The 27,886-nt window shown below is 46.6% G+C and overlaps 1 protein-coding gene across 1 annotated transcript in view; it reads left to right on the top strand.

The window, feature by feature from the left end:
- VWF (von Willebrand factor) overlaps positions 1-27,886 on the top strand; it is a 208,853-nt gene that overhangs the window by 35,638 nt on the left and 145,329 nt on the right. Inside the window, exons 10-17 of the mRNA XM_083181600.1 lie at positions 2,196-2,242; positions 6,217-6,353; positions 9,434-9,572; positions 10,549-10,649; positions 11,100-11,295; positions 12,396-12,611; positions 22,793-23,033; positions 24,965-25,053. Coding sequence (XP_083037726.1) covers positions 2,196-2,242; positions 6,217-6,353; positions 9,434-9,572; positions 10,549-10,649; positions 11,100-11,295; positions 12,396-12,611; positions 22,793-23,033; positions 24,965-25,053 — 1,166 coding nt within the window. The remainder of the gene's footprint in view (positions 1-2,195; positions 2,243-6,216; positions 6,354-9,433; positions 9,573-10,548; positions 10,650-11,099; positions 11,296-12,395; positions 12,612-22,792; positions 23,034-24,964; positions 25,054-27,886) is intronic.

Genomic DNA, 27,886 nt, shown 5'->3' on the forward strand with positions numbered 1-27,886 from the left:
TCTGAGACCCATTTTAATGCCGCAATCCGGGGGACAGCGGGGGTCCCCCCTGAATCCGGGAGGGTTGCGCACCCTTCCGGGGGGGCCGGGTGGGGGTCCCGATTTTCGGGAGACTCCCGGAAATTCCAGGAGGGTCGGCAACCCTGACCTAATCAACCAGAATAAAGTCCAATGGCTGCACATTAAACACACTGGTATTCTCATACAGTGTACCCAGTTCCTCAGTAATAACTTTTAGATACAACAACAAACGTGTTTCACTTTCTCACACACTGAGATTACCCCCGGAGGTATCTGTAATCCCTACTGAGAAAACAAATAGCTAATTACAGAATACACAAAAATTTTAAAAGCAAACAAGAGAATGTTTTTTTTCCCTTCACTTATTTATCCCTCAGGGAGCAGGAATAAAGGTAAACAGAAAACCTCACCAGTCCCAGCAACAAAGGGTCTGATTCAAAGTTGGGAGCAAAGCCGGAAATAAATAAACCAAGTGACAAACCATGCTGCAATGCAGGGGGGTGGGGGCAAATACAGTTATTTTTCTGCAGGCAGGGTACATACCACCCAACCATCTCAATTTTCGGACTGTCCAATACGGTCCAACATTAATATTATATTGCAATTTAGGTTTAATCTAGGACATGCTTCTCCAAAATCTTTGGCAAAGTATATGAGATCTGACTGTTCAGTTCCTTTTGGGATGAGCGGATGGATCACTTTTAGCATGACAAAAGATAAACACGCACAGGCCTCTAGCAGTGATCACATACCCTCCAACATTAAACGGGCAGAAATCGGTACACCTACGGAAAGGGGGCATGGCCATGGACAAAGGGGGCGTGGTCACGTCCCCTTTCCGAATGTATACTGGGCATTTTTTCATATATGTATTTTAAATGTGAAAAATGAACTTCATGCAATATACAGCAAATGCAGTTTCTTATTTTGCAACTCACATGCTGCAAGCCATCAGCAGTCCCGCGGCTGCCACAGCACTGCTGCTCCAGTCATCCCCGCCAGAGGCTTTGCCTTTACAGATAATGGTGCTGGGGGTTCCGCAATGCACGCTGGGACCCCCAGTGCCCCACTGGGAACGGGTGCAGAAACCCGAATTACAGATTTTCTATCCACCAGACACCCGATCCTCGAGTTGAGAAGAAGGATTCTGGAGCAGCTCAAAAAACAGTACATTCTCCCAACATGGTGGCAGTGGAGGAGGGAGATAGGGGCGCGGTCTCCTGATCAGGGGGCATGGCCTATGATTGCAGTACTCCCACTTTCCCCGCTGTGGAGGCTTGGCCAGCGCTCTGAGAACTGCTGGCCCTGCCCACAGTCGCTCTTTCTCACACATCTTTTCACAGAGCAGAGCAGAGCAGTGGGTAGCAGGGGGGACTCCCAACGGCCCTCCCCGCCCCCTCATGTGACACTGCCGGTCCCTGGGGGAACGCAGAATAGTCCCAAATAAAAGGGGACTGTCCCACGAAAACGGGGAGTGTGGAGAGTGATAAACAACCAGTCAATCAGCTCCTTTCATTTTCCAAACTCAGCCTGTAACATGGCAGCTAGGAACTGATTGGCTGGTTGTTTATCACTCTCCACTTTATCACTTTTTGAATCTTAGTGCATCTGTCCCTCTGAGTGCATTGCGTGTGGCCTACATAACCTGCTTGATCCATGCTGAATTGACTGGTTGCCAAGGGTTACAGTCGGACATACCATATGGCAGTTTCCTGAGGAAATAACAAGTGATTATGCTGACTTTTATGTAAATTTTATGTAACTACAATTTTTTTTATATATTATGATTATTATTTTTATTACTATTATTAGTAATAATAATAGTTACTTACATAGCGCAGCATATTTTGATGCGCTTTACAATTGGAGGTACTTGTGTACTAGCACGGCGCCCACGATATTAGGTTGCACGACATATAATCGCATCGCATGCCATCGCATGGCATACACTCGATGCACTGCGATGGGATTTTAAATTGTATAAGCCCCCTATACAATGTATAATTGTATAAGCACCCTAATGGGGGCTTACAATGTTAAATGCACCCCCACGCCACCCCCACTATGAACGCCAACCCGAAGCGTGGCGAGCGCACTATGTGGCGCTTGCACTATGTTTGCTTAATGCTTTGCTATATTAGCCTTATACTAATGTGCTTTTTTTTCTCCTTTAGTTCCTGCAGGAATGGGCTCTGGGACTGCAGCAATGACGACTGTCCAGGTGAGGAGTTACAGAGGCAGATCCTGTATTTAGTAAAACATTTCTCTACAGTATATTACTGTATATTTAATACTTCCTCTGCAGCTAATTAAACCAAAACATGAGATTGGGTTCAATGGGCACCACAGCCCTTTCCCATTGTGCTTACTATTTTAATAATCTTATATCGTGTTACCGTATTGTAATAGCCATCGGCTTGCAAGTGTAAAGTTCATTGTCATCAGTTGGCAATAATGTCTGTATTGCCTCTTGAGAAAGGGGTGGGAACCTTGAAAAGAGCCGTCAAGGCTTTGCTACTATAAATCTACTTTCACTTTGCTAATACTGCTGCAGTGACATGTCCGTTTCCTGGTGTCTGATTGGAGCTAGGGAACCTAGCCTGATATATATATATATATATATATATATATATATATATATATATATATATATATATATATATATACGACCTGAAGAAATGGCTCAATAAAGAGTAAAGAAACATTGTCAATAGACGTCTGCCTTGTGTTCTTTATTTCAAGCCATTTGGAGTGCTACTTTCTCCCCCATTGCTCTCTCTCTCTCTCTCTCTCTCTCTCTCTCTCTATATCTATATAGATACAGTTACCCAGCAGGACCTCTAGCATCTGTCCCTTCTAAGGCGGTGGACATTTATTTCAGCAGATTCCATACAGACAGCCAGACCCTTTGGAATATGCAGGGACCATGTGCCATAGTTGCCTACCCTCTTGCATTCTGCAGGAGACTCCCTGAAATAGAAGCAATCTCCCTCTCTCCCTCATTTGTCTAGCAAGCTCCCTCATTTCACCTAGCCCACATTACACTGTTACATTTTTGGGAAAAAAATGAATGAGAGACAGATACATTTACATTGAATCATCAGCACCATTTCCCAGCACTTTATCAAGAATAGTATCTCTTACTAACTGCTTTGGGGCTCATCTGCATTTGGATATAAGTCATTTTAAAAGATTCCTCTCAGATGTAGCTGTACACACCCACGCTTCTAGGAGCCACGTTGAGCATCTCTTTTTACAATCTCTACATATATGGAACTAGACTCGCCCTGGTGGAGCATGACACGCCCAATGGGGCGCTGTGCAAAATTCTACTACCAACTATAATCTCCCTGATACTAGTTTTCAAAGGTAGGCAAGTATGCCATGTGCTCCCATAGCGTCGGCTCCCCCAAGCCACTGCTTGGGATGCAGTGCCATTGTTATGCCACTGGGTCACTCCCTATTTCGAGAGAGAATTGGAAAATTAATTGCTAATCATGTACAATTCCCAAATCATCAGTGGTGCAAGTAGATTTTTTTTCTTGGTGGTACCAAAAATGGGCGTGGCCATGTGTCATGAGGGGGCGTGGTCGCTCAAAGCTAGAGGAGTGACTAAATGACAATAGTGACGTGGCATCAGGAGACAGGGAATGAGAGGGTTGGCTCTTGCTTGGGTGCGAGCCGGGCAGCTTGTACTTACAATTGTGGAGCCTGCTCTTCCTGCTGTCGGCGCTGCTGATGCCTGTCAGTGTGACAGTCTAAATCAGCAGTATCCGGTAGCTGCATACAGCACCAATCATAATGCTGGATGGGTGGGCTGCGGATGCATTATATTTAGACTTAAAATAAAAATAGAATTGACAGTGGGTCAGGGGGTAAGTGGTACTGCGTACCTGCAATGTATTTCTTACAGGTACTCCGTACCACGCCGTACCCCCTTGCAACACTGCAAATCATCAAACAATTTTTATCATCGGTGCAAATGTGAATAAATCTGAAGCATCCACTAATCTGTGGCAGGGTGGAAGTGGTCATCTCCGATGTTACAGACCCTCCTCAAAAACGTCTGGGCACGCCTGCATTTTTTCAGCCACACCCAAAAAACAGCAGGTTACCACCCCAAATGCCGGCTTCCTGTCAGTCAAACTGCGGCTACATGATCAGATCCATATGCATTATTTTAAAGTCACTATTACACCTCGTGCATGTGCTATGAGTATGGTACACAAGTGAAGTCATTCCGCAATCGCTCGATTTGAGAACTCTCACATTAGTCTGGCCCTCAGTTTGTACGTTGTAATGTCCCCTGCTCTGCTTCTGTAATTGCGTGTAAATACGCACGGTATTGTGCATCGATATAAGGACAACAGCGTTTCCCTCACCCGACCCGGTGGCGCTAATCCTTTTGTAAGACTAATGAAACAAAACAAGGTCAAGACCAGTTTCCATTTAACTTTCCCGTTGAATTCTAAACAGTTTGGACGTAATGTAAGAAGCACTTTTGTAATGATAAACTTTGCACGTGTGTATTCAGTTTTCCACTATTTCACAGCGAATGTTTCCACTTCAAGAGCCAAATCCCTTCAGGGTGTTTTTAGCTGTGATACGCGGTGGAGAATTACACACCTTAAATTATCCTCCACAATTTAGTGTTTATGCGCAGAGATTACAAGGAAGCCGGGTTATACAAATCCACGGAGGAATTGCTAAAATCATTTTTCAAAAATCCTGGCTTAAGTCCAATGGTTAAAATGTCCAGGGTGTTTTCTTAGCCCTTTCTGTATATCCGACACACCCACCATTGTGGTTCCCCATTGATGTCACTTTGATTAGTAAGGTGAGCAACAACTAAGATCAGCGAACTCTTTTGTATTCAGTTTTCATAGCCACCTGGCCATATTGTATCTAGTTTTGTGTGTGGAATTATTTCATCGGATGGTCAGATTGCTTACAGCAGCACAAAGTATTTCAGCAGATATATGTGCTACTCTGCTGGGAGGCAGCGTCCTAGCTATTGCTGTGATTGTGGCTGTGACAGATTCTACTGTAAATGGAGGGGGGGGGGGGGGGGTTTCAAACCTCGGTAAAGTACCAGCCAATCAGCTCCTTTCCTGTAACAAGCTGTGTATAAAAAAATATGACAGGAGCTAATTGTTTGATACTTTGGGGGAAATTTACTAAGATAGGAGTTGTATTTCAGATGGGATGTTGCCATGGGCAACCAGTCAGATACTCTCTATTATGTTCTAGAAGGTGCAAAATAAATAAGTAGAATCTGATTGGTTGCCCATAGCAACATCACATCTTCAATACAACTCCAATCTTCATCAATTTCCCCCTTTATCTCTCTCTCTCCATGTTTTGATAAATCTTCCCCCTGATGGAAGGGATGGAGTCTACCGACCACATATTCCAGGAAAGTGTTATGCTCTGAACACAGGGCCAGATGTACTAAGCTTGAAAAGTGACAAAATGGAGAGTGATAAACCACCAACCAATCCGCTTCTACCTGCCATGTCACAGTCTGTGTTTGAAAAATGACAGGTAGGAGCTGATTGGTTGGTGGTTTATCATTCTCCATTTTATCATTTTTCAAGGCTTAGTACATCTCACCCACAGAGAGAAGATAAAGTATTTCCAGTGGTGCTTACCCTAGTTCTCAAGCTGGGTCCTCAGGACCCCAAACAGTGCATGTTTTCCAGATCCACCTATGTATTTTGTAAAATGTGTCATGGAGTAACTAGTGAAGTGGGCAGTACAGTGGTGCTAACTGACAGTTCGGTGGATGGGGCAAGGCCTGATGATGAGACTTTATGCAAATGGTGGCATTTTCTTGCATGGGGGAGGGGCCTAATGACACAATTAGCACGGCCCTGCCCCCAAGGCTTCACACCTGCTCCTAGGCATCTGCTGGAGAGAAAAGCATCGAAGTAGGTAAGTATGCCAAAACCTTATTTCTGCAATCTGGAGTTGGGGGAATGTCTATAGTAGACTGAAAGTGTGTTGCCAGCTTGGTACAGATTTCTCAATAGAGCATATTCCTAATCAAAATAATTACAACGGCAAAAAAAATTTCCTTCCTGTTCCCTGCAAGAACTGTATTGATAATAGGTTTGTAGATGATCCTTTAATTTATTCTGTATATATTGATTTGTTTTTGTTTTGTTTTCTTCTATCCATCTCTCTCTTGTTTAGGGGAATGCTTCGTCACCGGACAGTCTCACTTCAAGAGCTTTGATAACAAGCATTTCACCTTCAGCGGGATATGCCATTACTTACTGGCAAAAGACATGACAGACAATGTGTTTTCTGTGGCTATAGAGACTGTACAGGTAACACAACAGACCATGGGGGAGATGTTGTTATTAAGCTCATACAGTAGCTAGCGTTTTACTGTATGTGTGTACCCGCTGCATGGTTATTGAAATTAAAAGAAAAAAACTTTATTGTTTTTTTGTATGCACAATCCCTGCCTGTCGGAACCAACAGCCAGGTACAGTGCTATGTGGTGTAGCAATGGCAGAGGTGCAGTTGTCAAAATTGTTAGTTTGATATTCACAGAAGCCAGGATTATATTTATTTTACTACATTGCTACATTTGACTACATTTGCTACAGTTGACTTAGCATGTCTGAAAGGGGCTGACCCCACGGCTCCCCCTCTTTCATTTCCATAAAAGGATGGGTATACACAGCCCATTGTGTACCTGCAGTCATGTGACCACTGATATCATAAATTAAGTTCCCTCCATAAGCCTGACCCTGGCAGCAGCTCTAGGCTCACAACCAGAAGGGCCATTGTTGCCTTTGCCATCAATGTTTGCCATCGATGGCAAAATTGCAACTGGACATCGATGGTGCATAACTATGCAATGGATGACCATCGATGTTTTTAAGTATTGATGGTCATCCATTGTCTTTGATTGGCCTGTGGGCCAATCAGAATATGGGGGCAGGGCTTCACGGATGTCCTGGGCGGAGCTATGCTCCATGTCCCAGGAAAAATCAAATCAAAACTTTTTTTTTGTGCTTGACATCGAAGGTGGGAAACCATCTGGTTCTCCCCCATCGATGTTTAAATGATTCAACATCGGCAATAAACCATCGATGTTCTCTAAACTAACTAATCGATGATCGATGGCCATCCCAAGCTTTGGCACATGTCAGGAGTCTCTTGGCTACACTGGGGGTCACTGACCCCCTTTGCGTTCAGTTCACACAACCTCCAGCTTCCTAGTGTTCTGCCATTGTAATATCCTCCCATGTATGACTCCTCACCCTGCATAATCCATGTGGACTACTCAATACAACTCCAGTTGGATCCTTGGTTTGTTATTCACTGACAGCTCTCTGTATCAATGCTTGTGGCAAATCTTTGATAGAGCCATCTATGACATGGATCTTCCCGCTGGCTCTCCCCTCCTCCTCTGTATCAGACCCTGGTCAGCTGATTTTTCTCCGCATGCGAGCTCTGTGTTTTGCTTACGCGCAGCCGCCTTTCTGCAAATGTGCATACGCCGGGTGCGGGCGGCAACGGCAAACATAGTGTTTGCCGGGTGCACACAAACAACTTTGTGGGCGGGGGGCAGAGAGGGACATGGGGTGGCGGGCCAGGCCATTTGCATATGGGAACACCCAGAGTCGCCCAGAGTTTCATGGATGATCCAATGAGAACGCTGGGCGTTCTCATGCTAATGGGCCGATGACGCAGGTGCAGGGGGTGGGCAGCTGACATCTTCGGATGTCAGCTGCCCGCCCACTTCCTCCGGAACGTCCACGCATACATGACTTGAGAGTCCCTTTTATATGCATGCGCCTTCACCATCATTTGATGGTCGCCGACCATCAAATGATGTGGGAGGATCCCACAAGGCTGCGAATGGATGTTACTGTATAACATCCATTCACAGGCCTTGCGAGCAAATCGCCCGTGCGAATGGGTGGCAGTCGGGCCACCATTCGCAAGGCGGGGTCAGCTGGACTCCCAAGGCTGCGAATTTGCATCCTTGCGAATCAACCAGAATAACCGCCTTAGTGTAATAGACAGCGGATGCATTCGCTGGCGCTGCTTAGTGACGTAGCTGATCTGGTCTCCGACTATGATAAGATAGACAAACGTACTCCTGTCCCATGTCAGGAGTGTTATACTGTAGAAGTTCCCCATTGTCTATATTACTACAGTAGTACGAATGTTACATACAAATGTGTCCACATACATTAACCCGTGCACTACAAGTTGTGTCACACATAACACGTGAGCTCTGTGTGACTAGTAGCGCTGATCGTCTATGAGTGTGACGTGCCCCATTGCAGTGCAAAACAAGACACACAAGCAGCCCCTGCTGATTAAAATGACATAAGGCTGTTTTCGGTGAGCTCACCTATGTTCTATGTGTGGCTGCGGCTTGCGTACGAAATGCTACGCTACAGTGTTTTACCAAACTTGTCTCTTAGGATTTATTTATGTCACAAATGATGTTGTGCTAGGCGAGGGAGACGAGGGGGATGGGGGGGGGGGGGGGGGTTTGCAATGATATAAGTATGCTGCTAGTAGGATGGACTGAGGGACCATTGAGTGACATTTCCATCTGTGCTGCGTTCCATAAGAATTGCAGGCAGTGGGGTCATGCCTCAAAATAGTGATCATCCAGGATTTATTTTTATTTGAAATACCAGACAGACCAGAAAGCCAGTTGATTTTAACATGTTTGTTCCATCTGGCTTCTAAAGTCATACTTTGTGATTGTGCGCTTCTTGTTATAATACCTTGCTAGTTTTTATGCACCATGATCTATACTACATTCTCCTTCCGATGAACACAGTGCAGGGCAATATATCATAGAAAGCTGTACATGAACGCAAGCTTTACAGTGCTACAAGTGGGAGGCAGGGAAGGAATATGAGAGAGGGAGAATGAGAGAGAGAACAAGCAGCTGCTATGGGCAAACATTCCAGAGTCTACTACCCTGATTGCCTTATACACAGCTACCTCTTGTGGCCCAGGGCGGTATTACAGTTTTGCAAAATGTGTTACATAATTGAATAAACAATATGAATTTAACCTTTTTTTTTTTTTTCAAACTTTAAAATTCAGAGATACACATTTTCAGTTGCCCAAATTCCTTTGTACCAGGGATAGGGCTGGAGCACGTGTTCACTGATAATGATGATGACTATGAACCACAGGAGGCGACTCAGACTTGATCGCTCAGGTTCGAATTGGCCACTGGGCCCGACAGTGGGGGTTTGCGCATGTGTGAATATGCACATGTGCAAACCCCGGGAGCGAACGCCTTCGATGAGTTTCACACTCGGCGGGGCATTCACTTCATGGTGGGCGGGCGCAGCGTTTATGAGTGTGATTATCTGCATCATCTTCTCACCATCCTGATAATGGTGTTATGTGCTTACAGTGTGCAGATGACCCGGACGCAGTGTGCACCAGATCAGCTACGGTCCGTCTAGTAGACATGCACAATATAACAATTAAGCTGAAGCATGGCGGTGGAGTGTCAATGGATGGACAAGATATAATGCTTCCATTGCTGCAAGGTAATTGCACATACTGTACTATTACATTGTTTCATAGTGTATTGTACTATTACATTTGGTGGGTATTTAATGTGGGATTCCCAGGAATCTTGGGGCGTTTTTGGTGAGCTCACCTGCAACTTAACAGGCAGAATTCAATGTTTTGCCTGTCGAGTGGGGATAAAACGGTTGTTGATTTTTGAGAAATGGCCGTGAATTCGACAATCCACGTCCGTTTCCGACAAAACAGATTGCCTCCAAAAATGGCCACCGCCACAAAGGAGACAGTGTGACAGACACTAGAGGTGCAGGAGTACCTCTAGCGGGTCTTCTCTGTCAGAGACACTGCGACTCTAAATCTATATACACACATGTATATACACTTTATTTACATACAGACATTAACTAGGCAGTGGGCAGCAGCAGCAGCGGCGTCAAGTACTTGGGGTGGAGGACAGGAAAGAGCCAGGCAAGAATCACAGCAGCAGCTGTGTGTTCTTTTGGCAGGTTATCTGTTTTCTTCACAATCCACTATTCACAGGTGTATATTATAAACTAATTTACCTGAGGTTATAAGCAAGGGTGGCTCCATTCAAATTGGGGAGCCACACAAACTGCAAGTGAGTCAGTTTGGGATGACAGTTGGTGTGGTCCCCCTTTTTGAACTTTGGATTGCTCTGCACCCCCACATCTAGAGCCACCACTGGTGACAGGTGTGGATTCAAAACTGCGTCAGCCATGTCCAATGGCAGTTTTAGAGGTGGGGCACAGTCCAAAACTCAAACAGGGAAGCCACACCAACTGCCATTAAGAACCCATAGGCAATGTTTGGAAGCACTTTGAGTGGCAGTTGGTGTGGCTTCTCTATTGGAATTTTGGCCGGACTGCAGATCCACCTCTGGAGCCACCACTGGACATGTCTGAGAGATGGTTGGATGTGATTGGTAGATGTGGCAAAAAGTCAAGCAATACTTTTCTCTAATTGGACTTTCATCAGGCTCCCTTCGGATCCAGACAACAGCGTTATCAGCAGTACAACTCTCCTACCGGGAAGATCTGCAGATTGATTGGGATGGCCATGGAAAATTGATGATTAAGGTAATTAAACATATATCTAAACTAAGAATCCTGGATATTTCTCCTTGTAGACTTTGTTCCATGTACGTTCTTTGTGGGTTGCCAGCCAGTATGTTCATTGTCTAGTGCAGTGGTTCTTAAACTCGGTCACCTTGCAGAGCACAAGTGTATGATCAATTACAACATTTCAAAGATCGACAGGTGATCTAGAAAATATGAACTGTGTGGGAGCCCGAGGACTAAGTTTGGGAACCACTTGTCATGAACATGCACAGAGGGACTTGGAAGTCCAGCACCGGAGCCGCTTCACTAAGGACATCTCTTATCGCAAGAGCTGTCCTTTACATTAATAATTGCATATGTTAGTGCATATGTGATTAGTGCATATGTGAAGTATGAAGTCAATAGACAGAATGGTATTTTGAGAGTAACCTACATAACCTACTGTACTATGTTAATCTCCAATTATAGTTGTCACCAACCTACTCAGATGCCACCAGTGGTCTTTGTGGTAATTATAACGGGAATCAAGGAGATGACTTCCTCTCACCTTCTGGGCTGGTTGAGGCCAGCGTGGAAGACTTTGGAAACTCTTGGAAACTTGATGGAGACTGTGTAGATCTGGTCAAACAAGACACTGATCCATGTATCTTGAACCCCAAACGAGGTAAGGAGCTGGGGTTTAAGAGTCATTTACAAAAGTGTAAACCTGCAGACTGGCAGTGCCAAGTCCATTTGTGAAGTCCTTGCCTAGTCCTACAAGGTAGAGCATGTATTAGCAGGCTACGAGGGTGGTGACTGAGAGGGGAGAATGTAACTGGAAACTGGAATCTCAGGCTATCCATCTCTTCCTGAGTATGGGCTCTGCAGATGAATGTGCCTATCCTATGTGTGCATCCACAGGGGAACACGATAGTTTGAAGTGAGGGAGTAGCTGTGGTATTGGACTTGATAACATGGCTCAAGCAATGCTGATGTTCTGGGACACGGCAGTTGAGAGTTGATTGGTTGGTACTATATCTCAATCAACGTTCTCTCTCTCGAAGGGCTTAGTAAATAGTCCAATAAAAACAAATGTAGTATCTGTACATGAACATCCCTCCCAACTGTCCCGGTTTTTTGGGACGGTTCTAGCATCCCGTCCGGGGCCGACAGTGTCCCGCGGTGAGGGGCAGCTGGGAGTCCGCCTTGTCCGGCGCTGCCAGGCCCGTGTACGAGAACGCATCCCCTCGCATGCGGCTGAAGTTGAGACAAATCATTCGATGGTCTCCGACCATTGAATGATTGGTCTCCCCTTCGGAAATATAAGTCAGTTTAAACTAACCTTTATTTCTGCCGCTGATCGCCACAGACGGGGTGGCTGCTGACGTCATGTGACATCAACCGCCTGTCCCTAGCAGGGAACGCCATGCCCACGTTCTCAGGGGAACGCCCATAAAACACAGGGTGTTCCCCTGATGCCGCCCGTTGACCGCCCCCCTCTCCTTCCCATGCGAATGCCTCAACGAGTGTGATACTCGCCGGAAGCTCTTGCACAGGGGGTCTGCACATGCGCATATACACGCATGCTCAGGCCCCCCACCATCAAAAACGGGGCCGACTTCAAACCCGTATGAACATGCCTGAATCTGCCCCTTGGTGTCAGAACTCAGTATTATTATGGGGTGGGTACATTTCTTATACTCTAGGCGAACATGAAACAGGAAAAGCCTGATAATGTGATCAGAATACATGAAGAAATGTAACCATTGACCATTGTCTCTTTAGCCAGATACGCAGATGAAGTGTGCCTGGGCCTTATGGACAATGAATTCCAGCCATGTCACAATGAAGTCAACCCCCTTCCATATCTGAAGAACTGCCGCTACGACGTCTGTGCCTGCTCCAATGGGAAGGAATGTATGTGCGCTGCTTTCTCAACCTACGCTGCCGCCTGTTCCAGGAAAGGCATTCTCATTGACTGGAGAACACCAGAATTTTGCTGTAAGTGACATTATCTTATTCAGACATATCACGGGGAATCTATTTCAAGGGATGACGCCTATCACTATTGCAAACTGTATGTGTTTGTTACATAACAATTTGGAGAATTTTGCCAAAGCAAGAAAGTTACATGTCTTAAAGTTGTATATTTCATTTGCGTATCAGATGTCGAGGTATGGTACACTTTACTAGTGCACATAAGTAGAGTGTGCGCATTATAAAAATGAATCGTGATCGCCACCTACTGTATATGTAAAACATTGCAGCTTTACAGAACATTGAATTTCACATAGGGGCATACACAAGTTGAGATGTGCTAACCAGTTCAACCTCCACCTCGGCCCTGCACAGTAATTGCACTAAATAGATTGTGCCTGCAATGGCGATGTGCAGGACCGTCCATCGCCATCGATATGACCTGTACACACGGAGAGATTTGTGCTTTATTTCTAAATGATCTGGACAGATCGCTTATGTTTGTCCCATAAGATACACATTTGGAGTAAATAAATAAATGTAAGGCAGGGTTGCCTACCCTCCTGGAATGGCCGGGAGGGTCCCGGAAATCGGGTCCCCCTCCCGGTCCCCCGGAAAGGGGGGCAACCCTCCCACATTGCCCTTCATCCCCGGCGGACACCCACACCCAGCGGGGGGTCCCTGGGTTAAATGACGTGATCGCGTCTTTTAAGCCCCGCACCCTGAAATACAGGCATAGAACGGCGGGGGCGGGGCTAAAATGTCGAGCTTACTATGGACACGCCTTTAATAGGACAGCCAGCCATGTGGCTCCGCCCCCGCCCCGCCCCGCCCCCCTGCTTTGCTGAGCTGGCTGCCCTCTCCCGGAGAGGGCAGCCAAAAAGTCGGCAACTATGATGTAAGGGCTGAAATGAATGCAAGAAGGAAGAGCCAGGAGGCAGTGAAAACCAATCCTGTCATACACAAATACACATATCATTGTAAGTGATCCTGAAATTCCCCCTTGGTCTGATAAAGTCTCTGTGAGAAGTGAAATCAATACACTTAAAATATTTGTGATTACATCAGGATATATATTTACATATAATCATACATTTAAGCATTATAATGGGAATAATGTTCCCCTCTGAAATATAAGGCTATTAGCTTTGGTCCATGTGTTGCCTGGGTTTTTCGTTTTTAATTTCCTCCCTTACGTTTTATTTTTCCCCTCCCTTTCCTGAAGTCTCTTTGTCTACGCTTGGGCGTACAAAGGTACGTTATCGGTGAAATAGTGTTTTTTTTTTTTTTTGCGTTGCAGTAGCGTCACAGCATCACAGTCACAGTCACCCCCACTATCCACGTGGGCGCAGAGTCGATTTTATATAGTGTGGCGAGCGCTGCGAGCCACCGTGCCCAAAGCATGTGGATTACTTCACATGTATTCCGCACTAGCGTGCTAGCTGGAAAGCTGCCAAGTTTTTCAAAGTAAATGTTTTTTTACAGATTGCTAAAGGTGCCCATACACGGTCCGTTTAACGGATCCATTCGGGACTTAAATAGTACACATCGCATTGCATACCTTGTGCATGCAGCTAGTACAAAAAGTATGTGAAGCACATACTTTTTGTACCATACCATGAGATGCGCGGGAGGGCGCATCTTATAGTACAGAATGGACGGTCTGGGAACGGACCGTCTATGGGCAGCTTAAGATAGAGTAAACATGGCAAGCTGCCAATTTCACAGAAACAGTTAACAGACACTGGCGCCGTGAAACTACACAAGTTCCCGAAGTACTACTGGAGTTGAACAGAACTGAGCTTATATAGCTTGCAGAACAAGGGGGGTTAACAGCTCAGCTCAGAGCAAGGCAGATCAGTTTGCAAAAAGCAACAATGTACAGAACTGACAAGTTTGCAGAAAAAGGTGGGAAATCCCAGATGAAATCTCTCCCTGGGAGTCTGAGACAGCAGAGTGAGAAGTGTGTAGTTTTTGACTGGTGAATGCTGAAGCTGGCAGAGCCCTGAAGGCTGGAGAAAGCAGCCTGACTTGGGTGAAGATGAAGCAGCGTGCCCTGAAGTGTATGGGGGGCACAGACTGGCAGCATGCAGAGAGCGCTGGTCAGTGAGGACAGCCTGTCAGCCCCATCAGCAAGTGGGCAGCTGCAAGGGTCAGAGTGAGTGTGGGCCTGCGTCCCTGGAGCCGAGGCATCAGGAGTGGCACTGTGCAGAGAGAGAGAACCAGTGGGAATACCGGCAGCAGCATAAGGCCAACAGGGGTCCTGGCAACTGGCAAGTATCCTACAACTGAAGTGTTATGCATTTAACGTACTCTGCAACTGAAGTATCTTGCATTTGAACTATTCTGCATATGCAACGTCAGCACCTGACTCTACCACTATTCTGCATATTAGTGACACAGGGTGTATAAGCCGTCCATATTCTAAACATTGCTACAACAAGCGACCATGTGTTTCACCAGTGTATATCCAGCATACAGTCAAGTCTCCCAATAAAGTGTTTACAGTCCCAGTTGGGCCTAGCAGTGACAGGATCCAGTGGCAGTGGTGAGCTCTTGCCATATCATACTTGTGAACATTCTGGACACTCATGAGGCATCTATTTAACAAGTGTGCTAAATATTAATGACATTACTGCACTATGTCATACTTTCCTACTTTTAAAAACTAGTTTCAGGGAGATTATAGTTGGTAGTAAAATTTTGCAAAGCGCCCCATTGAGGGGGCATTTCATGCTCCTCCCAAAGGGCGTGTCTTGTTCCATATATGGAGAGATTGTGAAACAATATTGTGAACGTGGCACCTAGAAGTGTGGGTGTGTACTGCTACATCTGAGAGGAATCTTTTAAATGAATTATATTCAAATGTAGATGATCCCCAAAGCGGTTAGTAAGAGCTACTATACTTGCTAAAGTGCTGGGAAATGGTGCAGTGATTCAGTGTAAATGTATCTGTCTCTCATTCCTTTTTTTCCCAAAAAAAATGAACAATGTAATGTTGGCTAGGTGACATGAGGGAGATTGCTAGGAGGGTAGGCAACCATGCACTACGTCCAAAGTCACTACTCTAAACTTGTGAGGAATACACTCCTTCATTACGCAAAGGGTTTTATATACATGCATGTATATCCCAAACACATACCTCCCAACTTTCTCTTTCAATGGTCCTGGTGACACAGCTCAACACTGGGATGTAGGAGGGTCCGAAGGAGCCAGGCACCTATCCTAAAGCTTTTAGAGGGTAGGCTCCTCCCCTACTGCATCCTGGACTCTTCAGTTCGTGTTAGGTGCCCACTGGAGTGGGTGCTATTCTAAAGAGCTGCAGGAGCAGCTAAAGAATTAGAGTAGTTAGGGGATTTTTATTATTTTATTAATTATACTCTAGCTAGGTAGGCACAGTGTGAGGATTCTCATAGTGAATCCTCACACTGCTAGCGCAGCAGGAGCTGGCAGAAGCGCGTCCTGCCAGCTCACTGTGCACAAAGGAGACGCTGTCTGGCCTCCCTGTGCAGCGCTTACAGCTTTTTTCTTAGAAGCTGCCTGGGCTCCGGAGTGTCCTGAAACCGGCTTCACGTTTAGGTGAGGATCATGGGGGACAGGCGCTCCGTGATGGCGGCGGCCATTTTATGCGGAGCTTACACGCTGAGCTCCTATATGAGAGGACAGCAGCGTTGTTACAGGCATGTTCCAAGTGGTCCCCAGTCGAGGGGGAGATACTGGAACTAGGAAATCCTACCCTAGGGAGCGCCTGACTGGGGGTGGTTGGCGCCAAAAGTCACGGACCCCGCAGCAGCAGGGACTTTGGTCTCTTCCCTCACTCTGTGTTTGGCGCCTTTCAGAACGCTTGCAGCGGAGCTGAGCTGGCTTACAGATCCTAGCAGAGTGTTTGGATTTCCTGGGCATCGTTTCCCCGCATCTGAAACCAACAGACAGCTAAGTGACTGAGTGCATTAAACCTGTATAATCGCTGGTACATTGTATGCACTGTATATATATATATATATATCACTTTTCATCATGTCTGAGCAACATGCTGTGGTTTTGGGGGAGGGAGCCCTTATTGCACTGAGCGCGTGTAATGTATGCACACAGAAATTTGTCCCTGAGCAGATGGCCAAGGGGGGCTTATGTAACACTTGCGCTGCTGTGAGACCCATGGGGAGTGAACCTCAGAGGGCAGAGCAGATTGAACCCGCGTGGGCCATTGCCCTAGGCAGGTCAGTGAACGCTTTGGTGCAGCTTCTGGACAGGCAGAGTGATGGCTTGGTAGAATCCCAGAGACCTATGCCATCATCTCAGCAGTCCTCTGGCTCCTTGCCTCTTACCCAGGCAGACCCTGCCTTTATTCAGGTGATGCAGGATACTGCTAGGGGGATCAACAGGTTTAGTGAGATACTAGACAAGATTGATGTTGATGTTGCAGGGACACCTAAAAGGTCTTATGCTATGCCTACATTGGTAGATGAGGAGGAGGGAGCGTATACTGACATCCCCTGGGATCAGGGTGATGATTTTGAAGAGACCTCTTCTGCAGGAGTAGAGGATCTTATTGTGGCTGTGAAACAGGCTTTGAAACTGTCAGTGGAGGATAAAACTCCTGCTAAAGGTGTGTTTAAGCGACAGCGTAAGGAGGCTGTTACCTTTCCTTCGAATGAAGGTTTACAGGAATTGTTGGAAGAGGCTTGGAAAACCCCTGATAAGAGGCTGCAAATGCCTAAGAGATTCCTTAGTCTGTACCCCATGCCGGAGTCTCATGCGGAGCTCTGGGAAAAGGTGCCAGTTGTGGATGCTTCAGTTGCACGTTTGTCCAAGGCTACTGTTTTACCAGTACAGGGCGGTGCAGCTTTTAAAGATCCTGTGGATAAAAAGCTGGAGGGTAACCTCAAGGCTATTTTTGAAGGGGTGGGATTCACCCTACGTCCTCTTATTGCTTCAGCCTGGGTCTCTAAGGCCATGATTGAGTGGGCTGGTGAATTATGCACCATGCTGCAGGCTGACTCTGGTGTATTGCTGCTGGCGGAGAAGCTTAAGGCAGCTGCAGAGTATGTGGTAGAAGCAGAGGAGGAAGCTCTTAAAATGGCAACCAGAGTGTCCACAGTGTCGATTCATGCCAGGAGAGTGCTCTGGCTTAAGGCCTGGGAAGCGGACAATGAGTTCAAAAAGGCCCTAGAAACTTTAGCCTTCAAAGGAAAGTTGTTATTTGGGTCAGAATTAGAGGAAATAATTAAGCAGGCCACGGGCGGCAAAAGTACATTTCTGCCGGCTCCCACGGCGAAGCAGGCATCCAGATTTTCTGCCTTTAGGCCGTCCTTTCGGCCCTCCCCTAGAGGTGGTGCGTCCTTTCGAGGACAGTCATTCAGGGGAAAGTTTCAGTCCTCTAGGGGCAAGACCCCGAAGTCCAAGTTTGGCTCCTTGCACAAGAAGCCTGCCACCAAAGGAGAGGACAAACCCTCCGCATGACTGTCAGCGGATTTGCCCGACAGTGATAAAGGTGGGGGGGCGTCTCTCACACTTCAGGGACGCATGGGCTTCTCTAGACCAGGATGCCTGGGTGTTAGACATTATAGCCCAGGGCTACAAAATTCCTTTCAGAGGTCTGCCTCCGAAAAGGTTTATCCCCACATCCTTGCCAAAGGAAGCGCGGCTGCGTACAGCTCTTGTGAGAGCAGCTCACTCCCTATTAGAGAAAGGGGTGGTTTCCCCGGTTCCCAGGGCAGAGTGGAAGAAAGGCTTTTACTCCACTCTGTTTCTGGTGCCCAAACCAGACGGGTCTTTCAGACCAATACTAAATTTGAAGTCTCTAAATGCCCACTTATGGGTAGACCATTTCAAAATGGAGTCTCTACGGTCAGTGCTCCTGAGCCTAGACCAGGGAGAATTTTTTGGCGTCCATGGATGTCCAGGACGCATATCTGCATGTGCCTATACACCCAGAACATCAGACCTTGTTGAGGTTTGCAATAGGAGACCTGCATTTACAGTTCAAGGCGTTGCCCTTCGGTCTGGCCACCGCGCCAAGGGTATTCACAAAGATAATGTCAGTGATGGCGGCTGTGCTGAGGCTCAGGGGAATCACAGTGATACCTTATTTGGATGACCTGCTGTTCAAAGCAGAGTCAGCAGCCATGCTTCAGAATCATTTGGCAGAAGCCATCAGTTTTTTGCAGGCTCACGGCTGGATTTTAAACTTGCAAAAATCTCAGTTGGTACCATCACAGAGGCTCCAATTCTTGAGAGTTATTCTGGATACCCATCTTCATCGGGTATTTCTCCCGGAGGTAAAGGCCAGGGATCTGGTCGCCTTAGTCCAGGAGATTCTCAGCGCTCTGAGCATTTCTGTATGGAGGTGCCTCAAGCTGCTGGGGAAAATGGTGGCGTCATTCGAGACGCTGCAATTTGCAAGGTTCCACTCTCGGGTGTTCCAATGGAACATTTTGACGGCTTGGTCAGGAGACACACAGACCATGAAGTCGGAGCTGATAGTGCTGTCTTCGGACACTCGGGACTCCTTGAAATGGTGGACAGAAGTGGACTCCCTTCAATGGGGTCGGTCATTGCAGGCCTGGAACTGGCTAGTGGTTACTACCGACGCCAGCCTCAGGGGCTGGGGGGCAGTAGTCTTGGACCTCAGGTTGCAGGGCTTGTGGACTGCAGAGGAATCAGCTCTTCCGATCAACATCTTGGAGCTGAGAGCTGTCTGGAAAGTGATTTCCTTGGCGGGAGACAGGTTACTGAACCTCCCTTTAAGGATTCAGACCGACAATGCCACAGCTGTGGCGTATCTGAATCACCAGGGAGGTACACGCAGCAGATTGGCCATGTGGGAGGTGTCCAGAATCTTCCTATGGGCGGAACAGAATGTTCCAGCTGTATCAGCTATATTCATACCAGGAGTAGAGAATATAGAAGCCGATTTCCTGAGCAGGGAGGAGCTCAAGGAAGGGGAATGGAGCTTACACCCGCAGGTGTTTCAGCAGATCACCTTGAAGTGGGGAACTCCGGATGTGGACCTGATGGCATCCAGGTTCAACCATCAAGTACCCAGGTTTTATGCCAGAACGAGGGATCCACTAGCGGAGGCAGTGGATGCCATGACTATCCCCTGGGAGGGGAATCTCCTTTATGCCTTTCCACCAGTACCAATGCTGGCGAGACTTTTAAAGAAAATACAAGGGCAGAAGGTTCCGGTGATCTTAGTGGCCCCAGATTGGCCAAGGAGGTCCTGGTATTCGAGGCTTCAGAGGTTGTCTGTGGACTCATGGCGTCTACCTCTGAGGCCAGACCTTCTAAGACAAGGTCCATTCAATCACCTGGATTCAGCTCGATTAATTTTGACGGCCTGGCTATTGAAACCGCCATTTTGAAAAGAAAAGGTTTTTCTGATGCAGTGGTGCATACTATGATTAGAGCCAGGAAATCTGTGTCCTCGGCAAATTATTACAGAGTATGGAAAACTTACATTAGATGGTGTGAGAGACGGAAGTCAAACACATCTCATTTTAAATTATCAAAGATGATGGAATTTTTACAGGATGGTTTCTCATCGAGCCTAAGCCTTCAGTCATTGAAGGTGCAGATCTCGGCCTTGTCCATCTATTTCCAAAAGAGGATAGCCATTTTACCGGAAATCCAGACATTCTTACAGGGGGTATCTAGGTTGAAACCTCCATACAAGCAACCAGTAGCGCCTTGGGACTTGTCGCTGGTTTTGGAATGCCTTCAGAAGGCACCCTTTGAACCTTTGAGGTCGGCGGACCTTAAGTTTCTCACATGGAAGCTGGTGTTCTTGTTGGCAGTGGCATCAGCTAAAAGGGTGTCAGAGTTAGGAGCTTTGTCATGCAGATCTCCTTTCCTAATTTTTCATGACGATAGGGCGGTCCTGAGGACAGTACCTCAGTTTTTACCGAAGGTAGTCTCTGCCTTCCATTTAAATCAGGAGATAATTCTACCTGTGTTTCAACCCCCAGAGGGTTCTAAGAAAAGGGACAAGTTAAAGAGTTTGGATGTTGTGCGTGCTTTACGCATTTATGTGGACAGAGTAAAGAGTGTCAGAAAGACAGACACATTGTTGGTATTGTATGACATACAAAAAATTGGTTGGCCTGCATCTAAGCAGACTATTGCTAGGTGGTTGCGATCTGTGATAGCTTTTGCATACACCAAAGTGGGAAGGCCTGTACCTGCCAGAATAAATGCGCATACCACCAGGTCAGTTGCCACCTCTTGGGCGGTTCGACATGGGGCAACAGCTGAACAGGTTTGCAGGGCTGCCACTTGGTCATCTGTTCATACCTTTGCCAAATTCTATAGATTCCATGAGTTCACGTCGGAGGACGCATCATTCGGGCGAGCAGTGCTGAGAGCTGCAGACCTGAGCGTACCCACCCAAAGGACCGGCTCTGGAACGTCCCAGTGTTGAGCTGTGTCACCAGGACCATTGAAAGAGAAAAAGGGATTTTTGTAAGAACTTACCGTTCGAATCCCTTTCTCTGATATGGTCCTGGTGACACAGCGATCCCTCCCTTACGCTCAGTAAGTATGCCAGAAGTTTTCATGATGATTCATGTTAAAATGGTTAAAAGTTAACAGTTATTGTTATAAAATGTGCATATAATATGAGCAGGCGTTTGTACTGAGTTAATGTATTCCAGTGGCTTTGAAAGATTGAACTGAAGAGTCCAGGATGCAGTAGGGGAGGAGCCTACCCTCTAAAAGCTTTAGGATAGGTGCCTGGCTCCTTCGGACCCTCCTACATCCCAGTGTTGAGCTGTGTCACCAGGACCATATCAGAGAAAGGGATTCGAACGGTAAGTTCTTACAAAAATCCCTTTTTTGGAGCTGTGCAGTCGGGGCGAAATTTTCGGGGGAGGGGGGGGGGCGCGTGGCCTAATTTGGGGGCGTGGCCTATACGCGCGGCTCTTCCGCTATGGGGGCATGACCCAGAGGCTCTGTGAGCCTCTAGCCATGCCCCCAGCCCCCTGGCTGCGGGAATAGACGCTGTGCGCATGCGCACAGCATTTATTCCCCGCTGCTTAGCAGCTGACAGGGGGGACTCCCAACAGCCCCCCCACACCGCAGGACACTGCCGCCCGCGGGTGGGACATCGGGACAGGCCCTGACAATCGGGACTGTCCCGATAAAATCGGGACTGTTGGGAGGTATGCAAACATCAGTACCACGTGACTATTGAACTGGGATTTGAGCATTTAAGTTACACTGAACAGTACAGTTATAAAGGAGACTTTTGACATTTACCTACAGTACGTTGCACTGCGAATTGTGGATATGTGCATGTGATGTATGTTAAGTCTCAGATATATATGTCTGCTTAGGTAGGTATTGAATCTTTAAAGAGAGTAATGAAATGTATTGCATTTATTGTGATAACCTATTGCAATTATAGGAGACTACCCACAGGTAGTTCCCCTCTGTTTCTTTCTTTTCACCTGACCTCTTACGCAAAATAAATTACCTCAAAGTGAGGCCTTAAAACAGGGCTGGGCAATTGCGGCCCTCCAGATGTTGAGGAACTACACATCCCAGGATGCTTTGCATTAGTTTTGCTATGTGGCCATGCTGAAACTGATGCAAGGCATGCTGGGATGTGTAGTTCCTCAACATTTGGAGGGCCGCAATTGCCCAGCCCTGCCTTAAAAAGACAACACCCGTTTGAGCCTGTATTCCTTTTAATAACTCTCCAAGGAAAAAGGAGAACCTGTGTGGTAGGGCGATTAACACCAGAGACCCCGGTGAGTGCATTACATCTCACCCACTGAGCAGGGTGTTACACATTTATCCATCTAACTCTGATCATCAATGTCTTATTTCCTCTCAAAATGCATGGGAGGGGAACTATAGACAGGGAATACTGGGTAGAATCCAGTGTTCCCTGTCTCTATCTTTCCCCCTCCCATGCCTTTTTCCATCTACCACTGTCTAGGTTCCATCAGATGACCCTATGTAGTCTCTGGGCTAGAATGCAGTAAAATTGAGCGGGTATACAAAAATCCACAAATCTGAGGTGAGATCCATAAGGGGGGCAACTTCCTATCCCAGAATTTACTTGTCATTGCAATGGTAACTCACCCCCCTTGTGAACAAGGATAAATGATTTGGATTTGAACCCAAAGGATTTACTGTATTATATTTATTCACATCACCGGAGTATTATAGCTTTATCATTTTAGTGTTATATTTTTCCACAGCTATCAGTTGTTCTGAAGGAAAAGTTTACAAACAGTGCGGAAGTCCCTGCAACCAAACCTGCCGGTCATTGTCCCATCCTGACACAAAGTGCAGAGAATTCTGTATGGAAGGGTGCTACTGCCCGCCTGGACTGTACAGCAATGAATTTGGAGAATGTGTACCCAAATCGGAGTGTTCGTGCTATTATGACGGAGAGTTGTTCCAACCTGATGACGTCTTTTCAAACCACCACTCCATGTGGTACGTTAGTTACTTAAAAAAATAAAAATTTAATCTACATGGAATTTAACAAACGGAACATAGTTGTCAGGGCTCTGTCCACGGTAGAGGAAGCCATTTTGTTTTACTGATATCCATGAGAGTCGCCCAGAGCTGCTGACATAAGTGAGAAAGCAGCCTATGAAATCACTGGTGGACCAGTGACATCACTAATAGAGATGTATCAAGCCTCGGAGAGAGAGAAAGTGGAACGAGTTAAAATACCAACCAATCGGCTCTTGTCATTTGTCAAACATAACTTGTAACATGGCAGTTAGGAGCTGATTGGCTGGTACATTATCACTCTATAAATCTTAGTAAATCTTCCCAAAAGTACAAACCAATCAGCTTTTACTATGTCCGCAGAGGCTTTTCGCCTCTCTATTCCTTCCCCGGGAAGAGAGAGATGTGCACCGTCCCCATTGCTCATGTCTATCTCAGGACTGTCTACCACAATGACAAATCTTGTGTCTAGATCCACTTCTGTTCTTTGAGGAGGGTGTGACGCTAGGGCCCAGATGCACTAAGCTTCAGAAGTGATAAAATGGAGAGTGATTAACAACCAGCCAATCAGCTCCTGCCTGACATTTTTCAAACACAGTCTGTGACATGGCATGTTGGAGCTGATTGGTTGGTTGTTTATCACTCTCCATTTTATCACTTTTGAAGCTTAGTGCATCTGGTCCTAGGTGAGGGCAGAAGTTATTAGATGCCCTCACAGAGTTTTTTATTTAATCTGTAATTTACTTAGGTGTAGGTTATTTTCTTTTACTGCAGCTGGATTGTACCGTCGTGGGCTAGCGTCGCTCGCCTCGCTTTGCTTGCCTCGCATTGCTTGCCTCGCATTGCTCACCACACATTTATATTCCTACAACAGGTATACATGGACCCAGTGCTTGATGGGAAAAAGTCAAAAGACAGAAGTGCTTCTAGCCGCAAAACAATTATAAAAGCCTAAAGCCAGCAAATGATAAGATGATTTGCAAGCATTAATTCTAATAATTTCTGCTGTCATCTTGCTGAAATGTAACTTTTAATATACAGTATACAGTTTTTTGCAGAACAAAGGGCTAAATATATAAAAGTACTGATTCCGTGCACAACAGGGGTGGGGTTTTGCCTTAGTTTGGAGTGGTTTGACTGATGGGCGTGGCTAGGATAATAAGGGACATTGATCATTTTGAGCAGAATATGCAATGACAAATAATGGCATGTAGCCCAGCTACCCTGCTGCCTACAATCTATTTTAGGGCCAGATGTATCAAGCTTCAAAAAGTGATAAAATGGAAAGTGTTAAACAACCAATCAGCTCCTACCTGACATTTTTCAAACCCAGCCTGTTACATGACAGGTAGGAGCTGATTGGCTGGTTGTTTATCGCTCTCCATTTTATCACTTTTTGAAGCTTGATACATCTGGCCCATAGTGATTGGGGATGATACCACTCCATCTACTATATGCTCCTATCTGACCCGTTGCCTGAAATTGCCAGCTCACAAGTGGATAGGTTAGGTAGAAGAAAAATGTATAAATGCTAATGGTCATGCCAGCTTATTACAAGCAGGGCTATTTTTCAGCAGGCTTCAGCAGGAACTGAGGCCCTTATTCTAGTTCACTCTTTCTGACAAAATATTTCTTAGATGGACAAAACCATGTGCACTGCAGGTGAGGCAGGTGTAAAACCCCACCCAAATCTAATTATCTCTGCACAAAAAATATTTTGTCAGAAAGAGTGAACTAGAATAAGGGCCTTAGTTCCTGCTGGAGCAGGCTGAAAAATAGCCCTGATTACAAGGTTATATATGTGGCTAGTTAATAGACGAGGCACTCCCTCCTCCAGCAGCCAGTAATACTGCGTGTCTGTAATGACATAATGTAAGGAGGCTAATGATTGGTGAATGTTTTCCCCTCAGTTACTGTGAGAATGGGCTGATGCACTGCACAACTAGTGGAGCACCAGGTGCCTATGACATAGATGCTTTTTTCAGTCAGTCTGCAAGAGGTAAGTACATGTATAACATAACAATTACATTTTAATACTGTTACTGCAAAGAATCTGTAATATGGAGATTGTGTGCTCAGTCAGTATTCATGACTGTTTAGCCTGTATATGTATAAGTGACACAACTGACGCATTATTAGGTTGTCAGGAAATTAATAGGTTGCACTGTCACAGATATCTCAAAACTGCAACTGCTTTCTCTAGCATGCTGGGGGCCGCCAGCACAGGACAAGGCCGCCCAGCATACCCGGTCCCTCCCCGCTATGCAATATAACAATGGCCCTTATTCTGGTTGGTGCGGTCAGAGCCGCACACGGGGCTCCGACCGCACAAACCAAGGGCCGCCCACCAGACGGATCGCCACGGCCGTCCGTACACGGACGGCTGGCGATCCGCACAAAAATGGTGGAGGCGTACGCCTCCACCATGGTGGGAGCTGCCCCCTGCATTCGATGGTCGTCGACCATCGAAGGCAGGGCCGCACGCCGCGGCAGCTCCCGCAAGCTGAGACCACACGGACAATCGTCCGTGTGGTAGCTTGTATGGGGGCTGAAAGCTGACATCCGGCGACGTCAGCTTTCCGCCCCCATGTCATGGTAATGAGGGCGTCATGCCCTCATTACCATGCATACGCCCCGCGTTTGCATGGGAACGCCCATGAAACGCGGGGCGTACACATAGGGAAATGAGGGCATGAAGCCTCTCACGCCCCTATACGCCCCCTTTGCGGCGGACGAAATACGTCTGCGGCGAAGGGGGCTGCACATGCGCAGATTGACCTCTGCGCATGTGCAGTGTTAAAACATCGGCGGTACGGCCGCACGCGGGCCGTACCGCACGATCTAGAATAAGGGCCATTGTTAGCCCCCTGGCCGCGTAGCCTAGCTGCAAAGGCAGACGCAGGGCCGCCATGTTTTTGCTTGCACGCAGCCGCCACAGACTGCCCCGAAAAACATCCTGACACGCCTCTGTTGTTAAGACTGCGCCCACGCGTCAGTACCTCAGTTGTGTGCATGCGCAGAAGTGCTAAAGTAGCCAAACAGAGTTTTTAAGCACTTTAGCGCTCACTACTGAGGTAAGCCCAATGTTTCTTTGCAGTCACCCAAATGTTTTTTTTACAATATTCTGGGATTTGTGACTGAGGAAATCACAGTCATAATATTGTACTTTCATTCATTATAATGTATGAGGCTCCGGCACTTGTATGTTTTCTGCTAACATGCAAATACCATACCCTCCAACATGGCTCATTCCATTAGGTACAAAATGTTCTGCTCCTGGACTTCCCTGCCAGTGGCAGCTACAGAGGTTGGGCTCCAGCACAGTCTAAAATCAAAGAGGGGGAGTCACATCAACTGCCAGTGAGTCCAGGACAGTGATGTTTGAGGTGGCTCCCCTCTTTGAATATTGGACTGTACTGCAGCCCCACCTCTGCAACTGCCACTGGCAGGGAAGTCTAGAAACAGAGCATTTTGTACCTAATGGAATGAGCCATGTTGGAGGGTATGAAATACTGTAACTAACGGCACTGACCAGCAATGTAGCCGTCCGAGCCTATAGTTGGCCAGGGATGAGTTTCCTGCCTGTTTACAGCGGCCAAGTATCACTCCACATTTCATAATGTAAAAATCCAATGCCGGGAGTAACCAAACTTTTTGTACACAGATCTCTATTCCTATACTGCTTACTATCTTCAGGCCCCATACATAGGTCTGAGGGACAAGCCAGACCTGCTTTCCCTTGAGCTCCCCCAGCAGCGCTCCTTCTGACTTGGCTTGATGTGCCATTTTTTACATAAATAATAATAATAAATCGCATCTAAAAAATTCCTGGGGAGCTGCTGGTGAAAATTGGATGCGATGCACGCTTGTTAGCACCCGCTATGTGCTGCTGATGGTCCGATTTCGATAGATCAATTTGTGGTTCCTGACCCCAAAGTGGGTTGGGGTCGCGAATCCATGTTGCTGACCATCAGGCTGGACTTTTCTAATGTCAGTCAGTGAATCAAGGGGTCTGAAAAATCTGTTGAGTTGTCTGTTATTTTAAACTCCTCCCATAATTTTGTGCCTCCACAATGCTGCCATGTATGTGATGTCTGCTGACTACACATGTGATGTGATGGGTTATGGTATAATAGACTCCTTCCATCACTCTGTGCCTCCACAATGCTGCCATGTATGTGCTGTCTGCTGCCTACACCTGTGATGTGATGACCTTCTGCAGTAACTGGCTGGGGTCCTGTCATTATTATTATTGTCTGATGGAGTCCCACAGCAAAAAATAGTTTGAGGACCCCTGCCATAGACGCACGTTGGCCTTCAACCTACCATTGATGATTTAATGCTTCTTTTTAGGATCTTGTCTAAAATAAATTAATTTAAAGTTGCCTCTTGAGCCATTGTGCACACAGGCACCCACCCTAAAGGTTCTGCTCCGTAACACTGTACCGTTAAGACTAGGATATAAAGAAAAGGGACAGGGATAAATGGCCAGCTTAATTAATTTTTCAAACACAACCAGTATCATGGCCGTTCGAACCAGTGGTGGAACTTGTGGGTGGTGAGCCCAGGTGCAAAAATATCATTGGGGCCGCCTTCTCCACCACAACCCAAGTTCATAATATGCAACACAACAGAGGGTGATAGCAAGAGGCTGACAGGGGCAGCAAGGGGCCCCTTAGTCCTCAGGGGCCCTGGTGCACTGCGTCCACTGCACCAATGGCAGTTCCGAATTGGATCCTGTAGATATCATAAGTGCAGCACATATGATCTGTCGCAGGGGTCCTCAAACTATTTTGCTCTGGGACCCCATCAGAAAATAAAAATAATGACAG

This window comes from Crinia signifera, chromosome 4 (genome assembly GCF_055691185.1).
Source record: "Crinia signifera chromosome 4, ASM5569118v1, whole genome shotgun sequence".
NCBI lineage: Eukaryota > Metazoa > Chordata > Amphibia > Anura > Myobatrachidae > Crinia > Crinia signifera.